The sequence below is a fragment of the Hetaerina americana genome, unplaced genomic scaffold (genome assembly GCF_022747635.1).
Source record: "Hetaerina americana unplaced genomic scaffold, ioHetAmer1.1.p SCAF_5, whole genome shotgun sequence".
Taxonomy (NCBI): Eukaryota; Metazoa; Arthropoda; class Insecta; order Odonata; family Calopterygidae; genus Hetaerina; species Hetaerina americana.
Genome location: NW_027287095.1, coordinates 53840700 through 53864437, shown reverse-complemented (window position 1 = coordinate 53864437; position 23738 = coordinate 53840700). Strand labels below are relative to the sequence as shown.

Below are 23738 nucleotides of genomic sequence, written 5' to 3'. Positions count from 1 at the left end.
CTGACATTAATTTTATTAAACTGCAAATGGGAGTGCTGTCTTTTTTAAACACTTGATGATAATAGTCATGCTAATTATACATCTTAGCAAGTGTTGCCACTGAATCAATTGGAGCAGCATAGATTAAATCTATCAACCTCGGTTTAATAAAAGTTGAAATATCTTACCTTGTTATATCCCATAAACAGGAATTGATCAAAATGATATCTGGTGATGCAGATTTGTTTTTCTTGAAATCATCCAACAAAATTTCAATTTCCTTTGTGTAACACTTTGTTAAGAAATTAAATTTGACATGGACATCATTCTTCTAGATAAGAGAAGCAAATTTGAGTGAATGACTAATCAAATTTTGAGAAACCAAGATTAGTTTTCAAGCCAACCTACCTTGTATTCTCTCATTTCAACATAATCCCTTCCTCTATTAAGTTCGCCTTGCTTTAATAACTTGTCACCCACATATGAGAAGTCCAGCTATAAGAATTTTGAATAAATGTACATAGCAAAATATCGATAAAAAAATCTTGCATTATCAATATAATATGTATGTTCATGATTTACTACAACGTGTATATAAAACTTTAGGCACTTAAGTAAAAGATATTAGGTATTTAGTTTGAGGGAGTACCTTTCGACGAAGATGACTTTCAGGAATTATGGAGTTATAATTTAGCAGCCAAATGATATCACGATAAAGGGCTCGAAGATCTGAAAGAGATTTACTCAAAGTCGTAATTATTTTAATAATTTAATTTAGAATTTTAAACATGAAATATTGTTTCAAATACCTTCCATTCAGGGAAAATTATCGCATGACCTTAGCAAAACAGAAACTAGTACTGACACAGGCTTCTGCCAGGTTACTCACTTGAATCTCCCAACATTAAAACGAATTTTCCTCTCAGAAGTCGTTTTATATCACCATGCATGAAAATGTCACTCATATTGGATACACAAATACATAGGCGCATGTATTATATACAAGGAAAACTCAATCACCGAATCCGACAACAATTTTATCGAAAGATCAATCGATCGCTATTTGTGATCCCTTGCACCAATCACTACAATTTACTAATCCAGATCAACCTCCATTGAGCCGACGCACGTGTGAAAAAAAGACTAGCGACATTTTGACAAATTGCTTCGTTTTTGAGAAAGTGTTATGTGCATTCATTTTTAACATATTTTATTTTTCTTTGTAATCAAAATTAAGGCAATCTGTATATTGCGCCAATGGAAAAGTAATGAAAGAAACGTGTAACTCAATGGGAAGCATTCAAGTTGGCGCCATAAAGACATTCAGAATATACATTATATTGGTTGCCATTTATTTTCATTTGTGTGAAACATACTGCTCTCTTCACGCAGGATTTCCTGTGAGACAACCTGTAGTGAAGAATTTCGAGCACTAACATCAAATCTATCATTGTCAAAGCTGCAGAAACTGCGCCGTGAAGTGGATGTCAGCTATTTTGTTGATTAGCATGGTTACATTTACGAAATATAAACCTGATGAAAAATGCAAATAATTAGTTACTTTAAGTCAGTTCACCGAAAGAAATATAGTTTATACAGGGGTATAACTGTTGCCATTAAGTTGATTTGCTGAAATTTCAACTTAAATCTCTTCACATGGCGGACTTAGAGAACTCTTCGAGCCGAAGGGTACATTACTTCTACATAACATGGTGTCATTGATTCAACGATTTTAGCTAACAAAATTGAATCAATGAAGTATAAGCAATGCATTGAAATCTGTGGGCCGAGTCATGAAAATTAATTAATTAACATTAACAGCATAATATGGTTATCTAACGCGAGTACTTCAAAATTTTTCATACTTCTTGCGTTCATATTTTGATGCTCTTTTTAATGCGCCGTATTGGTGGGAGCGCGGTTAGAAAGTGCTGCGTTGAGAATATGTAAAATAAAGTTGATTTAAGCGTTATAAGTTTTCGTGGAAGTTCTTTTACTAGCCTAAAACCCACTACAATGGCTGATATTTTTCTGACCAAAGACATTAAGAAACTCTTAGCTGGGAAATTTGTTTTGATATTGGGTGATTCAAGTAAGTATGAAGGACTTTACTCTTTCTCGCGTATTCGTGCAAAATAAATGTGGAAACCTTTAACATGAGAATATTCTTGTAGATTTGCGTGCGCAATACCGAGACATGGTATGGCTTTTGAATAATAATAAAATAGTGCCAGAAAGCCATCTCCGTCGCAAGGTATGTTTTATTTGCATGATCATACACTTTTTCTGTTTACGTGACATACTCTATTTTGTTGTTTTGCGTGTCATACAATTTATAGCTGGACTTCTCGTACCTTGGTGATCGATTGCTTAAGCAAGGAGAACTCAACAGAGGCAGAGACTACTTAGAAATGAGGGAATATTCGGTTGGTTTCTAATTATCTTGTTTTTTTAGCCCTCACAATGTATTGATATGTTGTCCTTGTAATTAAAAATCACTTGATGATTCTATTTCAGACGGGCGAATTCCACATAAAGTTTAATTTTATCACCAGATGTATTACAAAGGAAGTAGAAGAAATGATGAATGATTACAAAGAGAAAAAAACGAAGTCACCAGACATTGTTCTTATCAACTCGTGCCTTTGGGATATTTCAAGGTACTTTGGGAAGAATAGCTCATTTCGTGCGATGAGTAGCCCTTAACGGTAGCATATTGAAACAACAGGGTAAAAGTGTCATTTTAACATAGCATGTGTTTGAATTTAGCCGCAGTCGACCATTATAGTGTGTTACCCTGTAGCATTTCAGTAACAAAGCAAACTTTTGTAATGCATTTAGTATTCACTCGGTGAAAATAGTCTACATGATATATTGACCAGTTCGTGCCTAATCAGCCGATTTTTTCAACAAATATCCACCTGACAGAATTCAATGTAATTCGCTGTTGGCGTATCTCTTATTGAGGATAGATATTTTTAAATTTAATCCTCTTCCATGGAATAATTTCTTAACTATGGTTGTTTGATGTTTTGGTAACTCCCTGTAGCCACGAACCATGAAGTGCAGCCGCGACTCCCTTAGTATTTCATCTTCAAATCAAATTTCATTGAAAGAATAATTTAAAAACCTTTTCCTATCCTTAATTATTGAGTTCAGATATCAGAACTGTTTTTCATTTTCTCCAGAGCGAGTAATTACCATTACCAATTACACGAATTAATTGTGGGAAATATAGAGTATATGTGAGACAACCTGTGCGGCCTTAAAGATTCAACTTGAGCATCCGTTTCATAGTTACTTGGGTTTAAGATCAGAAAATGGTTGATTTTTTATCCTAAGTTAAGTGAATCTATGTTGATATAAAGTTTGTTTTTTCATGTACATAATTTAGCTTTCTCAAAGATTGAATTTTGCAGTACTTTGTATTTTTTATTTAAATGTCAGAACCCACTATATGACCTCATCTAAAATGGAAAAAGACCATTTTTTGAACTGAGTGAAATGTTGCATATGATATTGCATGCCTGTTCAATGTCAAATCTGTATTCTTTTTATTTGAAAACTTGAATACTTTTTTTTGATAAATCCATTTGTCATAATTGAAGACTTACGGGATGAAATAATGAATAAAAACACCTATCTTACACAACAAGTTACTTACCAAATCACACCTGCTCATTTATTGTTATATCATAACAACTCTAAGGTAAATCCGTGAATCACAATTTTTATATGTTCTTTGAATTTCCTCCTCAATAAAACCTTATTTATACCTTTAAAAATGGGGATCGAGATGGTGCGGGGGCTAACGTACTGGCTTCCCACCCTGAGGGCGCGGGTTCAAATCCCGGCGGTGTTGAATATTTTTCAGAGGTATCTCGATCCCTACTTGAGGTGCTTTGTGGAGGGCACTTTGAGTGAGTACGGCGTCCGTCGGATGGGACGTTAAGCTGCGGACCCCTTGGCGCCTTTCGTAAAGAGTAGGCTAATGCCGACGCCGGGTTTCTCTCCACCCTTCATCCTTTCCTGTCCATCCCCTATGGCGCAAATGACCTTAGCTGTCGGTCGCATCCCCTCAAAACTACTACTACTACTACCTTTAAAAATGATTCAACTTTCCCTGAAAGTCTATTTTCTGAATTTATCTTCCCCAAAAGCCTATTCTCTGAATTTATCTTTCATCCTACCTATCCTTCTAAAATTTTTAATGTAAAATGGCCACCAACTGGTCTTCACTTGGCACATTGGATTGAGTTTTCAATTTGGGCTTGAAATAAATCAAAGAGTCTAAAGTCAAATGCTTCAGTCATTTTTATCCTACATTATTCAACCATCTATATGGAGTTGTTGGTGTACTTGCACTCCGTCATACTTTACTGGTACTTCATCAATTGCCAAGTGTCAAGGTAATCCTTCTTTCCAGATTACCTTACTAATTACTGAAAGACCCTGTGTCGCACTTTCATTGTGAGGTTGTGTCCTCTATGGCCAAGAAATTGGGCATCTAATGGCTTAAAAAACAGCGTAGAAGATTACTTACTGTCTTCTGCATCTCTGTCCTTTCCCTATTGCTGAATTTTTAAATTTTGTCACCTATGTTGTGTGGCTTTTACCAGTGTAAGTCAAGTGGTACATGAAGAATTATTTCATGTTGAATTTGTCCTGGTGGCAGGGGATACTCAGTTATGCATGAAGATCAGGACTCATTTCAGGAGCTGTGCACCAAGATTTGAAATCAACGGCTTGTACTCCGTATCCAATATTGTTTCCTTTTATTTCTCAAAAATGCCTAGTTTTATATTTGGTTCTTCAGCCATTATAGCCAGCCAGATCTAACTCTCCCCTCTATCATATTCTTCGACATTCCATTGCCTCTTCCAATATCTTGCATCCTCGTTTCATGCTGTCTTCGAGTTCTCACCAGCAACCCTCTTTCCTCCTCTACAAGGCCTAGAACTTCTTATTTGCTTTTCTTTCAATCCATATTACTTTTTCCTTCCTCTGTGGTCTTATCTCAAAACCGCCAATTCGTGCTTATCCCCTTTCCAAAACAAACAGATATCGAAGCCTCTATACTCGTACATCTATTTATATAACTTGCAATTTTGTTATCGATTCCCCAGCTTCCTTACGTAATGCATTCATCATTTACTATTACTTTACCACCATTTTGAAAGCACTATTTGGAAAGTGAATTACTTAATGTACTAGGGTAATTTGAAAAGTTATTGGAATGGAATAGAAATAAACAGCTTACCTCAAAGAAACCTTTTTATTTTTCAATGTAGTCTCCCTGTGCACTAATGTACTTGATCCAGCGATGTCCCAACATCTTGATCCTATCTCAAAAATAAGATTCGTTCAGGCCAGCAAAATAACCATCTACTTCGCAACTGTTATTTCTTTGTTTGAAGAGAATCTTTGTCCACTGAGGAAAATTTTGAGCTTGTAGAAGAGATGAAAATCTGATGGAGCCAAATCAGGCGAATAATGCAGGTGTGGCAACAATTTGTATCTTAGATCACATATTTTTGCTATGGCAACGACACTTGTGGTCGGCATGCATTGCCTTGATGAAAGATGACTTTCTTCCTTGCAAACCTGCCCTTTTCTTAAAGAAAATTGAAGGGAAGATCCTGCAGGGAAGACAAAAAGATAAGTGCTGCATAGGTCCAATTAAAAAGGACATAAAAAAGAAAAGCTATCATGGGGTGAGGGAATAAATACTGGAGAGAGAAAAATGGAGAGCAGTAAACCAATCTTAAGGCTGAAATACTGACAATGATGATAAACTCTTTAATATATTTTAAATAACTTGGTAGTTATTTACGCAGTCTGATACCTGTGGCCAATGGGCTAATAAATGTTATTGTCCCCTGATGGTGGTAAAGATATCATTTTGTCTTATAGTGAGGTGATTATGGATATGACCACTCATATCCACTAATAGTACACAATTTTTTAAAACGAGCCAATTCTCTCCATCATACCTGCTGAAAATAGACCCATAATAACAGGTTACGCATATCATCTCACATCTCATAATGTGTAAATGGATTTTCCTTTCTTCCTTACTGCTCTTTTCATTTACAATGCACCTATTTCACAGTAGGAGAACCTTGAGCTGTGAAAAAGAGGCATTTAGTAATCAGCTTAGGATTATCTTTTGTTAATATTCAACGGAAAATGGTTGCCTCACTATATGGTTGGTTGGAAATCATTATTTATTTGGAATTCAAATGACTGGCTGGAAATCTATTGAAAAAATAAAATAGGGTTACCTTCATTTCGTTAACTAGAGCCCCAAAGACAATCACTCACATTAAGGTGCTGAGAAAAACTTGGCTTACTTGTGAATGGCTGAAATGTACGGTACCTAAAAATTAGAAGTCTCCTCCTAATAATATGTAATAATGAATAGGAGTAGAATCACCTGGTAGTGTTAAACTGTCATAATAGAATTTTAGTTATTTTAGAATGTATTTATATAAATAATATACAAGTCCATATTATTTGCATCTTTGCCAGGTGGGGTCCTGATGGAGTCTTGCAGTATAAAGAGAATATGAGGAAGCTCTTTTCCCTCTTCAAAGCAAGTCTTCCACCAACAACTCTAGTCATCTTTTCCACCACTCCTCCAGTTTCTCCTTCATGCAGTGCCGCTTTCTTGGTTAAACAGGTATGACTTGATGTGAATGCATGAAAGCAGAGATACATGGTCTATTATGAAAGTAATGCATATGATTTTATGTATTTCTCTGAGAAAAAAAATTTGTTGATCATACTCATACAAATACTTAAAATTCTTCAAAATACCCTCTCCTTGCATCAATAAACTAGCACAGACGTGCCTGCCACACTCGAAAGGCACTCAAACTCCTTGACAGGAATGTCTCTCAGGAACCTTTTAATATGTTTTTGGATGTTTTCCATGGTCTACCAATGCTTTCCTACCAGCTCTCTCTTCAGTCTGGGAAACCAAAAAAGTCACGCAGAGCCAAGTCGGGACTGTAAGGGGGCTGGGGGACTACCCTCCCAGCTCTTGGTGCTCCAGGCCGGGAAGTTAGTAACGAAGAAGGACGTGTGCCACACTTTCGGCACAAGCTTTGCGCAGACCTTGTACATTTCCAGATCCTCTGTCACTATCCCATGTACTGCAAATGTGGACGTGTGTAGGATGTCAGAAATTTGCAAACTTCACCCCCATGATTCATGTTTTTGTTGATTCTGGCTGTTGTTTGGTGTCCAGAACGGGGTTTGTCGGCGACCTCCTCCTCGCCCTCCTTGAACACATTGTGCCAGCTCCTGGACTGTGACCTTGAAATGCAGTTGCAATTGTGGGTTATGTCATGTTTGCTTCTGAAAAGGGGTCAGTACTTGTGAAACCCAGGGTGCTGACAAGTTTAACATGTGCAGGTCTTTGTGATTAATTTTCCACACACTTTCGTGGCTAAGATTAGTCTCATTCATGATCATTTGAATGGTTGCTCTTCAGTCTACTAGGACGAAGTCTTCCACTTTCTTTATTGTGGCAGCATCATCCATGAGTGATGGTCTTCTGCTTGTTGAATCGTCTGTGAGGGACATGTGACCAGTGTGGAAATTCCTTTTCCACTCCTAACTATGCGATATGCGGGCTATCATTTCCATAAACAGCCATTATATCGTCATGGATTTTCTGGACACTAACCTTTTAAATGAAGGAACTTAATCACATTGTAAGCCTCTTTTCTTTTCCATACTCTGAGTCACTTCAATTTATGGCTTCCTGAAACAAAACAAATCAACATTAATAGTCATAATTTACAGCATTATGTAACTAAGGATCAATTATTATGTAGAATAATTTTATCCAGATATCTCTGTTATTTCTTAGGAACAATTACTGAAAAACAATACCTCAAGGTGTGCACGCTTATTACACAGTTACATTGGGTGTAGGAATTGAATGCAGTGAAATATCCTAGTAAATATTAACTACGTGAATAAGTATCTACTTGTAAAATTTACACAGCACTGATGTTCCCTGTGTGTTCTCATTTCTACATGCCAAATCCTTGTGGAGGAGTGCACTTTCAATACTTTTTCTCTAGTGGAATAAATTTCACTATTGTGTGCACACATTTTGCAACATTAAACTCAAAATTGCAAATGTTCACTTGATCATAACAAGCTAAAACAAAGTCTTACACTGTTGCTCTGTTGCTTACACATTTCAACAATGTATTAGTAATTAAAGTTTCTTGATATTTATGTTAGCTGTTTCAAAATGAACCACAGAAAACATTGACTGTTATGCATAAGATTGCAATGAATGAGCCAAAACACCATAATCATAACTACCTATTACTTAACTTTTAATACTTTCTACATCCCAAATGCTAAGAAGATTGTGTACAGTGGCACTTACTTTTGTTCATTCCTGGCACTAGTTTCATTTGGGCAAAGCAATCCCATCAACACTGACAGTTTCTATCTTCCCGATTTTTTCTCTCACTTGAAAATTGAAATTAAATTTAAAATACTTTGCCTTTCCGCATAAACCACTTTTATTACGCCCTAGGTTTCGTTATGGTATAACATCATTATGACCTGATGATGTTATACCATAACGAAACCTAGGTCGTAATAAAAGTGGTTTATGTGAAAAGGCAAAGTATTTTAATTTAATTTCAATATAAAGAATTTCCACCAAGTGACGCCAGAAACTGTTTCATTTTTCTCTCACTCCTTACCTACTCATTAAACCATTTCTGTTAAATAGGGTTGTTTAAAACTAATGGTATTACAGTAGTGTTGATTCCTAAGTAGTTCAATAACATATAATGTGGGTCGCAATGTGTATAGCAGTTCATAGTGACAGTTTGAACAAAACGTATGGAAAATTCAGGGGATAAAAATCAGATTTGCCAATTTCAGATACTGTAAAAATAATTATCTCATTATCTTTTTTTTAAGGTTGAATTTATGAAGAAATCCCTTCGATTTGAAGTGATGGAAGGCAATCTGTTTGTCAGGCAGTTGGTTCCCACATATGGTTACAATGTACTGGACTTGCATTATCACCTAAGAATGCAGATTCATAGGTAAGATTAATCCAGAATTTTCATTGTATGAAATTAATGTAAATATAGTGAAGGTTCCCAACACAATCAAAATTTTAAGAGAAGGATTAGTGAGCTCTCTAGGTATAGTAAACTCTCACTAATCCAGACTATTTGGGGATTTGACGCATGCATGGAGTATTTTCTCCTGTCATTTTTGGGAGTTGTTCTTCATTGACTACATGAACATGATCCCAAATGATGCATTAGAGTCCCTATGTGTATCTAACAGTTTCAGGCTTAACTTGGTGGAATTCTTTCATGGTGAGGTGAAAGAAAGAGAAAAAACAACTTTGCACTTCCACACACTTTTTTAATATAACACGACCATGGTTTCGATGCTGCGCATCATCTTCAGGTACAACATAACAAAATTATTCAACTTATATAGCCAGGAGCCAGGTAGGGGAAGTCAGGGAGAGGGGTGGTAGCAATCATTGGTGGGTGAAGGGAAAGGGAAAGTGAGGGGGAACTAATGGATGCAGACGGTACAAAGGGGGGTGGTTGTTTGCAACGGTTGACCCTCATTAACGGAGGGTCGGTGACTGTCACTGCCTTGGTGGGGGAGGGGATGGTGTGGGGTGGTATTCAAGAAATTAAGGAGAGGGGAACGCGAGAGGTAAAGGATATCGTTGACCACCTCAAGATTACCGGACTGAAGGGATTCCCAAATTTCCAACTCCTCCAGAGCGTTCAGCCGCCGACCTTTCGTTTCTGTGTGTAAAATGTCTGCTGTGAAATTGCTGGAATGATTGTAGTCTAAGAGGTGTTTGGCGAATTGTGATCTGTTGTCTTTCTTCCTGAAGCATGAACGGTGTTCCTTAATCCTAATGTCGAAAGTCCTCCCAGTCTGTCCAATGTAGATGGCGTTGCAGTCTGTACAATTGAGTCTATAAACTCCGCTGTGTTGCATGACGTCAATTTTGTCTTTAGTGGAACCTATTATATTTTTTAAAGTACGTGAATTGTAAAAAGCGGCTTTGATATGGTTTTTTGCGAGTATTTGTTGTGTCCTAAATAGGTATATAATATAATAGGTTCCACTAAAGACAAAATTGACGTCATGCAACACAGCGGAGTTTATAGACTCAATTGTACAGACTGCAACGCCATCTACATTGGACAGACTGGGAGGACTTTCGACATTAGGATTAAGGAACACCGTTCATGCTTCAGGAAGAAAGACAACAGATCACAATTCGCCAAACACCTCTTAGACTACAATCATTCCAGCAATTTCACAGCAGACATTTTACACACAGAAACGAAAGGTCGGCGGCTGAACGCTCTGGAGGAGTTGGAAATTTGGGAATCCCTTCAGTCCGGTAATCTTGAGGTGGTCAACGATATCCTTTACCTCTCGCGTTCCCCTCTCCTTAATTTCTTGAATACCACCCCACACCATCCCCTCCCCCACCAAGGCAGTGACAGTCACCGACCCTCCGTAAATGAGGGTCAACCGTTGCAAACAACCACCCCCCTTTGTACCGTCTGCATCCATTAGTTCCCCCTCACTTTCCCTTTCCCTTCACCCACCAATGATTGCTACCACCCCTCTCCCTGACTTCCCCTACCTGGCTCCTGGCTATATAAGTTGAATAATTTTGTTATGTTGTACCTGAAGATGATGCGCAGCATCGAAACCATGGTCGTGTTATATTAAAAAAGTGTGTGGAAGTGCAAAGTTGTTTTTTCTCTTTCTTTCACCTCATCCCTATGTGTAAAAAGATTCCATTGAAAGAGTCCTATTTAAGTAAAATAGTGCAGATCTTCACGACAAATTAAGTGTTCTCAGGTAATGGTGAGCAAAAAGTGCTAATAGCCTTAGCCATTTTAACAAAGATATCATCCAATTAATTGGATCTATTTTATAATAATAAATAATTATGTTCATTTTTGGTAAATGCCCAATTCACCATACATATCCACATGCTTTGAACAAAACAAATATTACACATTTGTGAGAAGTTCACAGTAATCCATATTAGTTTAATAAATATCACCATATCACACAGAATGATGTAACATTAGTGATTCACAGTAAAAAACTTGAAGATATGAATGAACACATTCAATATTTTGTTAAAAGAGGAACTAAAATGTTATAAAAATTTCTGTGGTGATACATCTAATCATGGTGATTGTACAGAATTGATTAATTCATGATGCATTGGTAAAACTTTTCAATTAAGTTTCTATGGATTTCATCTTAAATTTGGGCAAAGTATCTCCGTGCAAAACAACATTTGAGGTAAGAAGATTAACCCTTGCCCTGCAGTTCACTCTCAAGAATCCTACTTCACTCATGCTGCAAAAATGTATGATATCATGTCTCTCTAACATTATTTACTCCCGAAATAATAAAAACAAATTATAAAAATAATTTAGATTCACTGTTAAAATTTAATAAATTTATTTTTTTGATCATTTTTTAATAAAATTTCAAAGTATGGTGGCACCCAATGAAGAGGGTGAAAAGTTAAATTTACATCAGCCTACCATGCAGATGTACTAGGTATGTTCACAGCAGCAAAATGTTTAAATAAGCTTGACATCCTTGTGATAGGTGAATAGTATGAAAAGTTTCTACCCCAGTATGTAATATGGAATAATTTTGTTCTTCTGGGGAAAGGAAATGTAACATAAAAAGTTATTAACTCTAGTAAGGATGAACATCCTAAGATTATTGCATAAATGGTGTAATTAGCTAACTAAACTAACTGGTGGTGAACAGGAAGTGGATGCACATTCAACACATCCATTGTTTCCAAATTTGGTGTGTTAATAATAAATAAAGTTTCCAAATATGATGTGTTAATTGTGGAGAAGCTACCGTAATAATTGACTATTCTCAAGAATTTATTTGAACTCTTTAAATACTATTAACATGGGCTTTATGATATGGATTGCATTTAAATGAATTATACTCTAAAATAGGACAAACTTTAGATATATACAAGCATTTTAACTAATAAATGTCTGTAAAATTCTTGATAAATTTTGTTGTGAACCTAACATACAAAGAACTCATAAAACTTTGATAAATTGAGGCCTAGGAAGAGTTTCGCCATTGAGAGAATCATCAAGGTAAACGTGTGATTTCTTATGGTGAATGATGACACTACATGTTTTAATATTTAAGGGCAAATAATTTTCAATGCACCAGTCAGAGATTCTCTGTTGACAATCAGTAAATCAGCAGTCATCTGAGTTCTGCACCACATTAAATTTTTTGATATGATCTTGCATTTGATGGAGAATAAGGGAAATAACACTATCAATATCAGTGATAAATATAAAATAAAAGTCCTGGCCCAAGGTGTGATCCCTGAGGAATTGCTGAGGGCACACTAGACACTGAGGGCATCTAAACACTTGAAGTAGTGGGATTAAGTTTGACTAGTTGCTTACACCTATCTAATGCAACAATTTCAGAGCGTAAAAATCATTCGCCTTGACTGGGACTCGAACCCAGATCCCTCAATATCCGGTCGAGTGCTTTAGCCACTTAAGCTACCGAGGCGTCCTCTTAAACTCTGAAATTTTCGAACTTCGAAATTTTTTGAACCTCGTGGACAGTGGCGCCTCGCGCACGACTACGAATGCATGTGACATTGTATGTACGGTATTTCGTCATAACATCTAGTTCCTTTAAAAGCCCCAAAATTTCAGAGTTTAAGAGGACGCCTCGGTAGCTTAAGTGGCTAAAGCACTCGACCGGATATTGAGGGATCTGGGTTCGAGTCCCAGTCAAGGCGAATGATTTTTACGCTCTGAAATTGTTGCATTAAAATGCACATTAGCGGATGACTCCGTTAAAAGTTACTGTTGCGGCATCTCCCGCAGTTTCTTTGGAATTTACACCTATCTAAGTAACTCAGTAACCGATTTAGAGTCACTCCATGAACAACTGATTTCATTCTATGCAACAGGATGTTGTGATTTACTTCATGGAATGCTTTTGAGGAATAATTGTAAATAGCATCTAAATGGTGATCTTTTTCCAAGGCCTCAATTAGGTAATTTGTGAATATTAACAAATAAGTCCCTGGAGACTTGCCCTCTCAGAAGTGCTTGCCTTGCTCTTGTACCTGTACAATTTTCATGTACATATGAAGATTGTTAATTTTTGGGTTTTTGTTTAAATAAATGAGAGCTCAGCCTATGAAAAACTGTATTAGTTTTCTTTAGTAATTCTCAGTGCTAATGATGCAACACATGGTCACTACTGTTCTTCAGTATTCCTGACAAAGTGTACCATCTTCTGTTGAAATACACATCATAGGCACTTTCATGGGCCAGGCATCCATGGGTAGGGAGGGATGATAACAGAGTAGTGGTATAGGCCTAAGAGATAAGGATCCAGGGCAACCAATATGGCTTTCATTTGAATTTTGGTTTTTATATTTTCAATAGAAAATTAAAATAATATTCTAATGTGACGACATTCATTCTTAAGAAATAGGGAAGCTAAGTTAAACATTGAATTAGGAGGGAATAAACTAAAGCATGTTCAACAGTTCAAATATTTGTATAGTATTTTAGAGGTGAATGGGCATTGTAGAGGGGGTATTAGGAGAAGAAGATTGATGACAGGAACACTAAGTAAAGAGGTGAAAGAAAGATTAGTGAAGACTTAAATATGAATATTAGCAACTTGTGGTTGTGAGACCTGGTCTTTGAGGCAAAAGGATGAGTGTAGATTGGAGGCTTTTTAGAAGTGGGTTTGGTGAAAAAAATGATATGGGCTGAGAGGAAGACAAATGCTGAAGTTTAAAATAGGATGGATGAAGAGAGAAAGTTACTGGAGGGAAATCCAGAAAAATATTCAGAGGAAATATAGAATGGATAGTGGGATGTTGAATTCAGTGATAGAATTGAGAATATGTGATTAGTGGGGTAGATGAAGGGAGAGAATATGCTTTATAGACAGTATGAATGCCAGCAGAAGTTACAAAGAAATAATGTAGGGCAAAGAAAGAAGACCTTCTCTGGATGCTTAGAAGGAAATAATCATTTGGGACCATACAAAACATATTTGTACATTTAGTAGGTAGAATACCTCGAATGCATGTGATCACAGTTCCTCAGGTTGCACAATGGATGCACCTCAGTGGAGATTTCAGGGATGTGAACTGGAAATGGTGCTGCTGGGGATCTGTTGCTTCCCCTTAGGTTACATATGGGGTGACTTCACGGGTGACCCCAGGGTAGGAACCTCCTTGAGTGACTCCACCTCCTGTTGCATCTGGGCTCACACCCATCAGGCATTAATGCTGGGCTGCAATGAGGAGCTGGGGCTATTATTGCCATCGTTGGGTGCATGGTGAGCCAGCTGGAAAGGCATCCATGCTGGAATCACTTGAAGATTGCTGTCATGGTTTCCACCTAAAACCAGGATCAAGGAGCTGGGGTCATCCCTGCGGAAGGGGTCCCTTGTAGTCCTCTGGAGGGGTTATTGTCACCAAAAACTGGTTCCTCTAGCTTCTACATTAAATGTGGTTCATTTTCTATACTCCCACCTTTCTCCATCTTACTGTTGGTTGATTTTGATTCCAAAAGTCCTTTATTCATTCAACACTCGCAATAGTTGAAAAAAAATTTATGATACGCTAAAATTAAACTCCATTGTAGGCAACATGCCTCTTCAGGATAGATTTCCAAAGTCCTAGCATCTAATAACATAGGTCAATCCTTGCCATATGATGTCAAGCCAGGTAGTGTTTTACAACTGGGAAAAGCATTTCCAGCATTCGCCCAAGGTTCAAGGGAAGCCCAGTTAAACCTGGCACCTGCCCTGGAGAGAGGCGATGAGAAAGTCTTCCACGGCAGACAATGAACCCCAGATGTGTAATTCATCTCGGCATGCAGTACTACAAAGAGTACAGGAAATTTCATCCTCCAGCCATACACTGGTCTGTGTTCAAAAGATTCAAATGTAGGGCAAATAGCTCCTTCATGGTTTTTGGACTCGTCCTGCATGTACTTGCATAATGATAGTGGAGGATTAATGCAATTAATCGCCTCAATGATGAATTAATATTACCATAAGAGCATACGTGAACAGTTTTGATGATGGGTCATTTTGATGAAAAACAATGATTTAGGATTTTCACTTGTCTCTATTATTTATAAATGAATTAGAACTCACCTATACAATCTCTTGTAAATCACTTGATCCATAAGATGAAATAATGAAGATATTGCTTAGTGACAAATGAAATCACTTTTATTCTCAAATAACAGAGACGAAGACTATTACAATTTTCTGCTAAATAATTATATTAAGTGGAAAATTGTACAAGTCTTTGACTCAGTTATTATGGAACAGTTCCACCACATCACACCTAAACCTGTAATTTATACATTAATTCTGATTTAGAATACAATGAGAACACTCATTTTGTCCTGTAGACTTCAAGATTGACAACATTTTCCCTTTGCGACACACTTTAATTTGTGGCTACAATCTGCATTAGCACACAGAAGTACAAGTATAGACACCCATTCCTTGGTGATTTTTCATTCAGGAATCTTGAGTTCACTACGTAAATTATTTTATTTTCTGAAAAATTTCTCAAGTATAAACCCAAATCATCTTAATTATAAATCTGAGATAAGTGTTAATTATATTCAGTCATCAGAGCTGGAAATTATTTCCTAAATGGTTTGATGGCATCACTATCACCACTCGTTTTATTTGGCATTCTAACATTGAGCTAGGTGTTGAATGAACGCAGACTGAGCAATGCTATTCTTAGCCTCTCCTAGCCCACATTAGAATAAACTTTTTAATTTCCACATGTCAGCACTCATGACGCACGTTTATTGCAAATATTATGCATACTGCCGAGCAACTATAACCAGTCACATAGTGAAGTTCTATGCATGAAGGTATTTGGAAAGGATAAATTGAGCTGTTTATGACCTCTTTTTAGATTTACAATTTTAAATAATATTTTCTTAAGACATTTCGGGAACTGATTCCAAATAGTTCCCTTTTTCGCCTTAAGGAAATATTATTCAATATAGTCACAGTCTCTCTATATTGCCCATCATTATGTTCTGGGAAATGATAATTGGGGTGGTGAAACCACCTGAAATCCCATAAAAAATGGATGTAGGGCATATTGATCGGAAGTGGGATGATGAAGACTGTTTAGTGGGGAGAATATTAGGCAAACAAGGAAAGGGCAGGTACTGGAATGGGATGTTGGACGGGATGAAGGGAGGAAGGAAGTACACAGAGATAAAGAAGGACTTGATGTAGAGTAGGTTACTGGATTTTGTTTTTTTAGGAGTCACAAAATATTTATTTGGTAGTTGTATCCATCCAAAGACCTACCGTAACCGGTAGATTACCTTATAATAATAGTCAGTCTATGAAAGTATTTGGCAAGTGGTTGGGTATGTTAGTGCCATGCACATTTATTGCATCTGATCAATTATGCAAACATCATCTGTCTTATGGCCATTTTCTGTAAGCTTAATTCAAGCCTAAGAGGAAATAGATTAATCTAAGCCTTATTTTTTTAGATCGGATAGTGTTTGTCAAGGTATATTAAACTCCAAACAGTAACCCTCAGTATCCAATTTCTCAAGTAACCTTACCTTGTCTGATGCTTTTCTCTAGTGTTATCTTTTTGTGCCACACTTTTCAGATGCCTGTGATAAAACTTGCTTTAATTTTTCTGCAAGAGGTGTCCATAAATTTTAATTTTGTGACCTTAGGAAATCCTGAAATCGCAAGGAAAGACTTTGTCATATCAAATACATATCCTGTCTGTGAAACATGAGGAATTTAGATGAACGTCTAAAGAATATGTGGATACTTCCTAGAAAAGAGTATTTTTTTGTTGTAGTATGGCATTGTTGGTTCTCATAACCCTTTAACAAACCCCCTTCTCCACACTACACTGCCCAAATAATGCAGGAGTCAGGAATAGCCAGGTCAGGATAATTGAGAGTTTACTGTACATATATCTGTGCTTCATATTTAAACTAACATTTCTCTTAATTTTTTGCAAATATAATTTCAAGTTTTTATTTCTATGCGAACAGTTATCTATGAAATTAAGCAAGTACATATATATTTTTATTAAACATGGTTGTTCGGCCTGCTGAAATTTTGTTACTATTAATATTTTAAATTTTGCTCTCAAGTTCACAGTTAAGATCACAGGCTCCAAAGAGTTCTTTGCATTATTTCCTGTATATAAATGCTGCTTAGCTAAGTACTTCCTTTATACTCATATTCTCTATTATTTCAGGAGAGTCAAAGATGGTATTCATTGGATTCCCACGGCTGTGCGCCACATAACAAACTTGTTTCTAACCCACATATGTGAGTATTCTATTTATGAACTGTAGTTTAAAAAAATCCAAAGTTCATTGGTAATTTTGCATATCCTATGCATTCGTTTTTTTCAGCACTCTGCTTGAATGTTCCTTTGCCTGGAAACTTTGAAGGGAAATTGCTCAACAGGATGAAAGGCGGTGCGAAGAGAATGAAAGACATTATGGATGATTGCACCCTGCCAAAACTTCGCATGGTGAAAGACCCTGCTATGCCCCCTCCACCCCTGCCTGACAGAAACAAAAGATGGAGAAACTCCAATCGCGATAAATGGGCGAACATTGAAAATGTTGATCCGAATAGAAGATTTCATTCAAGATATTCTAAGCCCCAATATGTCCCTCAGTACGCTAACAATTGGCCAGACCAAAATAGACACATAAATGCAACGTATTCTCATAGATCAGTATTTGGTGAGGTGAACCCAAATGTCAACTTTCAAACCAGGGATCCTCCTAATCAAAGACCAGCTCAACATGCAGCGTATGCACCATATTGTGACCGTCAGCCTTACGTTGGACCTCATTGGCGCGATGTATCATATAATGAAAATGATCAGCACGAGCATAAGTATGGTCCTCACAGATACAGAGACAACCATCGTTATGCCTACCATATGAAACCATACTAATGTATTGAGATCTGTGCAATTCTTGATTTACCCTCTAATATGCATAAGTTTTTATGAATTTTTCTTTCATTTCAAGTGTCTCTTTTTAGTTCTATCTTCATGCTTCTGAATTTTGGTCATTTGAAAAACTTTTATCCATATTGTTACAATTCTGATTGGCTTTGTGGTTCAAGAGATGCAGAAGCATTGAAGTTATGAGATAGTACCTCATGCAGTACATACTGTAAACCCATAGTAATCTGGACGAGTTTGATCTAGACACCTGCTTGATAGTTTCACAGGACATGGGTACACACTCTATACAAATAATTCATCATATTTTTCCGTTTTCTGGTAATTTATGCATTGTCGGTGCTACAATTCACTTATTCAACAAAATGCTGCATGTTGTATTATTGCGATAGATGGCCAGTTCTTTCTACCTGCCGTTGTAACTTCCGTCCCTAGCTATTAAACTTTGATGAAATACATCATATCTAATTAGGTCAAATAAATGGGATAATACATTCATAGTAAAAGTTGATATTTATGCATAATTGTTGATTTAAGGTACTTCGCAATAACTCAGCTAATTTCTGAGGACATTCTGCAATGTATTTTATTCAAATGGGATTTTGCAAAATTTAAATAAGATGTTTTTACGCTTGAGGCTTCCTGTTTATTGTAAAGTCATCTTAAGTTATTGGTGATTCAGCTACACAATAACAATAATGAATTACACTCATTGGGGTTACTTGGGTCAAATCCCCAGTTAATCTGGATTTTGCTTAATCTGGTCAACACTGGCCACGTATAGTCTGGATTATCATTGCATTACTGTATTTTTGTTTGGAATTAGTGTATTGATTTCACCTTCACGAATTAAGAAGTTGCAAAGAGATGATGTTATTGAAATATCGAGGCATGGACACGCAGTATTTGACTAAGAATTTTGTACGAATAATTTTACTTATTACAGCATATACATATTATGAAGTGAATGGCATTGTTGATAGGAAGTTTTTCGTTTGCACTTTTTAAGAAATGGTTGCATTTGTATAATTTACCTCCTGTTGATGTACTATAATTATAAGAGCTGTTATTTTGAGATGAATGTACCTTTAAAATTTTATTATTTCTGTAATGATATGTAGCAGTATTTTATAAATGTTTTTATAGGTACAAGTTCCTTGCCAATTTTTAAATAATAAAACTGAAAAATTCATATAAGTATGCTAATTTTTTAGGTAATCTACTGCTTAAGTTAGGTTATGGATGGACACAACTACCAAATAAATATAGACTAACTACCAAATACTCCTAACAAAACAGAAACCCACATCCTACTCTACCACAAGTCCCTCTTAATCTCTGTGTGCTTCCTTCATCCCATCCAACATCCCCATCCTATTCCTGCCCCTTCCTCGTTTGCCTAACATTCTCCCCTCTATCACATTCTTCAACATCCCACTGCCAATCAATATGCCCTTCATCCATTTTTCCTGCCTCCTTACGATTTCTCTCAAAAATCCCTTCACCTCGCCCACCATAACCAGCACTTCCTCATTTGTTTACCTTTTGGTCCATTTCACCTTCTCCGCACCCATATTTCAAGAGCCTACAGTCTATGCCTCTTATCCTGCTTCAATGACCACATTTCCTTGCAATACATAAGTATGATCCACATCAAAGTTTTAACTAGCCTTTTCTTAACATCCTTACTCAACGTCACTGTCATTAATTCCCTCCTCCTTGTGAAAGCCTCTGACTATTGCAATTCTTCTCCTACTACTCTCCTACTTCTCCCCACTACTTTGACCATGTTGATCTAAAACACTTTCAAGATACATTAACTGTAGTAGTAGTTTTATTTAGGGGAGGCGACCAACAGCTCAGGTTATTTGCACCATTAGGGATGGACAGGAAAGGATGAAGGGTGGAGAGAAACCTGGCATCGTAATTAGCCTAGTCTTTACGAAAGGCACCAAGGTGTCCGCAGCTTAACGTCCCATCCAATGGACGGCGTACTCACTCAAAATGCCCTCCACAAACCACCTCAAGTAGGGATCGAGATACCACTGAAAAATATTCAACACCGCTGGGATTTCAACCCAGGCCCTCTGGGTGGGAAGCCAGTATGATTGCCACCACACCATCTCGATCAAGTTTCCGCCCCGCTATTTTAACATTTAACTTGGCCTTCAGGAAAACCGCATTACCTTGGTTTTATTTACATTGATTCTCACCCCATATCTATCGAATTGAATTTCCAATTCACTCGGCAATGCTTGCAACCACTTGGTTGACTGATAAATTAAGCTTGGTCATCAGCAAACCTAACTGATTTTATGAATTCCCAACTGACTTTCATTCCTATCTCCAGTTCTTAACATGTCTCTTGAATCATTTCCTCCACATATATATTGAACCGTATAGGTGGTAATGGACAACCCTGCCTTCACCGTTGGTGGCGGGGTAATGTCCTTGTCAGCCAACCCTTGGGGTACGGATTTGATTCTCGCCTGGGTAGATTTTTCCCCACCTAGGGCTTGGGTGTTAGTAATTGTGCCCATTGTTATCAATTTTAATATTCTGATCTGATGGCCACAAACAGCCCAATGCTAAATAAATAAATTCTCCTCTTCCTAACACTGTGCATTTGGACTATCCATCCCCCACTCGCACCTGAGCTGCCTGATACATGTGCAGGTCATGGATTAGGCTCTCTCTCCCTCTCTCCAATATGCTCATATTTTCTGCAATATATTCATTAGTTTTTTCCAATTCGCTCTATCAAATGCATTTTTAAAATCTAAAAAATGCAAATACTGTCCTGATTTTATTTTATATTCGTCTCTATTAGTGACCTCATTACTGCACTGGCATCACTTGTGCCTCTCACCCTTTCCAGAACCCAATCTGATTACCTCCTAAGTCAGCTCATTTGACCTGCTCTCCATCCTTCTGTTGATAATCCAGAGAACCACTTAAGCTTAATGTAATATCAAACTTATTGTTGTATAGTACTCACATGACGTGTAGCCTTTACCTTTTTTGAAATAGGAACTAACACTGATCTAACAAAGTCTTCTGGCCAGAATCCTTTCTCATAAATGCTATGAATTAGTCCATAAAGACTCTTCCTCCTACATTTTCCTAAACCTTTAAGTTGCTGGCCTACGTTCTTTACCATACAGTTCTTTTCATTTCCTTCCATCTCTCTTGGATCTTTTCTGCTTCCACTGTTATTTTTCCAATCTTATTTCTCACTGTTAACACAGATTTTCCTTCTTACTTTACAAAATGTTTTAACCTTATTGTATAGCACACCAATTTCCCCCCTTCCTCTGCAAACTCTCCATATCCTCGCACTGCATCTTCTACCATGCTTCTTTTGCTTTCTTGGTTACCTATCTCAGTTTATTATTTAACACTTCGTACCTCCTGCTGCTTTATCTGTGTTTACATTCTTCCATTTCCTTTTCTCATCAATCTCCCTAGTAATCTCATGCATGATCCATGCTACCTTGTCCTTTCTATATAACAGATCCTATAGTTTCTTTTGTGCTTTGAATATCCCTTTTTGGACAACTTCCATTTTTCCTCAATAGTAATCTGCTCTTTTCCCTCGCTCATGATTTCCTCTGCAGCCTGCTGATATTCCTTCTCTGTCAATCCTGTTAATATTTCTACATTCCACTCTTAACCTACGATGAGACGTTAAGCTGTGGACCCCTTTGCGCCTTTCGTAAAGAGTAGGCTAATACTGACGCCAGGTTTCTCTCCACCCGTCATCCTTTCCTGTCCATCCCCTATAGTGCAAATGGCCTCAGCTGTCAGTCGCCTCCCCTAAATACTACTACTACTACTACCTAAGCCGTGTACAATAAAATATAAGTGGAATAATTATTTCTTTTCCGATATGCAGTGCAAGGATATGGAAAGTTTACAAAGGAGGGTAGATTATGGTGCACTAAATGCAAAGGTGAAACCAATGTCAAGATGTAACACGGGAAAATTCATGCAGACAATCATGAATAAGCCAGGAAAATTATTAACTGAACTAGGGAAGATAAAACAGTGAATGAATGTATTGTGGAACTACATGGTATAGACATTAGGCCAGTCATTTTATACATAGAAGAGAATATCATGTGGATAGGGGCTTAGTTCCAGGCACACTTGATAGCAAGGTAAAGGGAATTGAAATCAAATTAGCCCATGGGAGTAGACAAAATCCCCACAGAACTACCTACAAGGCTTAGGAAAATGTGAGAGTAAGAGTTAATATGGACTAATGCATTTATGAGGGGGGAATTCCGCCAGAGGATTTCATCAGATCTGCAGCAGTTACTATCCCAAGAAAGAGAAAGGCCACCATATGCGAGGACTATAAAATAAGTTTGATTTTGCATGCAGCTAAGTGGTACTCATGATCATAGATAAGAGGGTGAAGAGCAGGACAAATGATACATAGGGAATAATCAGTTTGAGTTCAAGCAGGTGAGAGGCACACACAATGTCATGGTAGTAATGAGGTCATTTATAGAGAGGAACATAGAATACAATTAGGATGTATTGGTCTGTTTCGTAGATTTTTAGAATGCGATGGATAGAGTGAATTGGGTAGAATTAATGAATGTATTGCAGAAAATATGAGTAGATTTGAAAGGTAGGAGGCATAACCACAACCCATGCATGTCTTGGACTGCTCAGATGTGAGTGGCAGATGGAGTGTCAGAATTTGCAGTGTTAGGAGGAGAGGTTTGGCATGGGTGTCTATTATCACCCATTCCATTTAATGCATATGCAGAGAAAGACGTTAAAGACACATAGGAAGAACTGGTAATAGGAATGGAGGTTAGGTTGATGGAAAATTCAAAAAAATCAGATTTTGTGGGCAATCAAGATTTGGTTTGCCAGTCAGCCAAGAGGTTGCAAACATTGCTGAGCACATAAGTAAGGTAAGTAAGTGCAATAGATATGGGATGAGAATACATGCCAACAAAACAAGGGTCATGCAGTTTTCAAGAAAGAGAAAAGACGAGTTACACTTTAAAATAGAAGTTCAAAAACTAGAACACGTGGAACTGTTTACTCATCTCAGAAATGTTTTGGAGCCAAATAATCCAAGTAATACAGACAATGGAAGAAGAATTGTGTTAGGCAAAGAATCTTTCAGTATAAGGAAGGAATGAATGGCAGGGACGTAGTGTAAGGATGTCAAGAAAAGATTGATCAAAACTTTGATATGGAATATGGTTTTGTATGGTGAAGAAACATAGTTGCTGAAGCTATAAAATGAGTGTAGATTGGAGGTTTTCGAAATGTGGATGTGGAGAAGGATGGAACAGGTTAAGTGGACAGAAAGGAAAACAAATGATGAAGTGCTAAGCATGGTGTTGGAAGAGAGGGAATCTTTGGGAGAAACCAAAAAGACGCAGAAAATATTTATGCAGAGCCATTTGCTTGGCCATGGGATAGTGAATGTTGTGATGGAGGGGAGAACATTAGGCAAATGAGTAGAAAGATGCCAAATTGGACAAAATGAAGAGTGGAAGAAAGTATGCAGAACTGAAGAAAGCTTAGTGGCAGGCTTTGAATATCAGATTGTTTTCTTAGGAGACGCAAAGAACTTTATTGTTGTTCAGCATGTGTCCATCCAAAACCTTAAACTGTAGAACAT

At 37.2% G+C, this 23738-nt stretch overlaps 2 protein-coding genes across 4 annotated transcripts in view; one reads left to right on the top strand and one right to left on the bottom strand.

Moving 5' to 3' along the window:
* The window catches only part of LOC139694295 (uncharacterized), a 40787-nt gene that overhangs the window by 11371 nt on the left and 5678 nt on the right, over positions 1-23738 (bottom strand). Inside the window, exon 5 of one of the 3 annotated variants that reach the window (XM_071592770.1) lies at positions 6516-7750. The exons of the other annotated variants lie outside the window; for them this stretch is intronic. The gene's annotated coding sequence lies outside the window, so the exon portion shown is untranslated. Of the gene's footprint in view, positions 1-6515; positions 7751-23738 lie in introns of those variants that run through there. 3 annotated transcript variants of the gene reach the window in all.
* Positions 1909-19239, top strand: LOC139694294 (PC-esterase domain-containing protein 1A-like). Its single transcript, XM_071592768.1, has 8 exons — positions 1909-2071; positions 2154-2233; positions 2319-2405; positions 2497-2639; positions 6511-6661; positions 8941-9068; positions 17357-17430; positions 17517-19239. The coding sequence occupies exons 1-8, from the start codon at positions 1996-1998 to the stop codon at positions 18071-18073; spliced, it is 1296 nt and encodes a 431-aa protein (XP_071448869.1). The 5' UTR covers positions 1909-1995; the 3' UTR covers positions 18074-19239.

Excerpts from the sequence above, each read along its gene's own strand:
- LOC139694294 (XM_071592768.1), top strand. The coding sequence starts at position 1,996 with ATGGCTGATATTTTTCTGACCAAAGACATTAAGAAACTCTTAGCTGGG. Across the intron at positions 2,072-2,153 it reads TTTGATATTGGGTGATTCAA|ATTTGCGTGCGCAATACCGA; the intron begins GTAAGTATGAAG and ends ATATTCTTGTAG. Across the intron at positions 2,406-2,496 it reads TAGAAATGAGGGAATATTCG|ACGGGCGAATTCCACATAAA; the intron begins GTTGGTTTCTAA and ends ATTCTATTTCAG.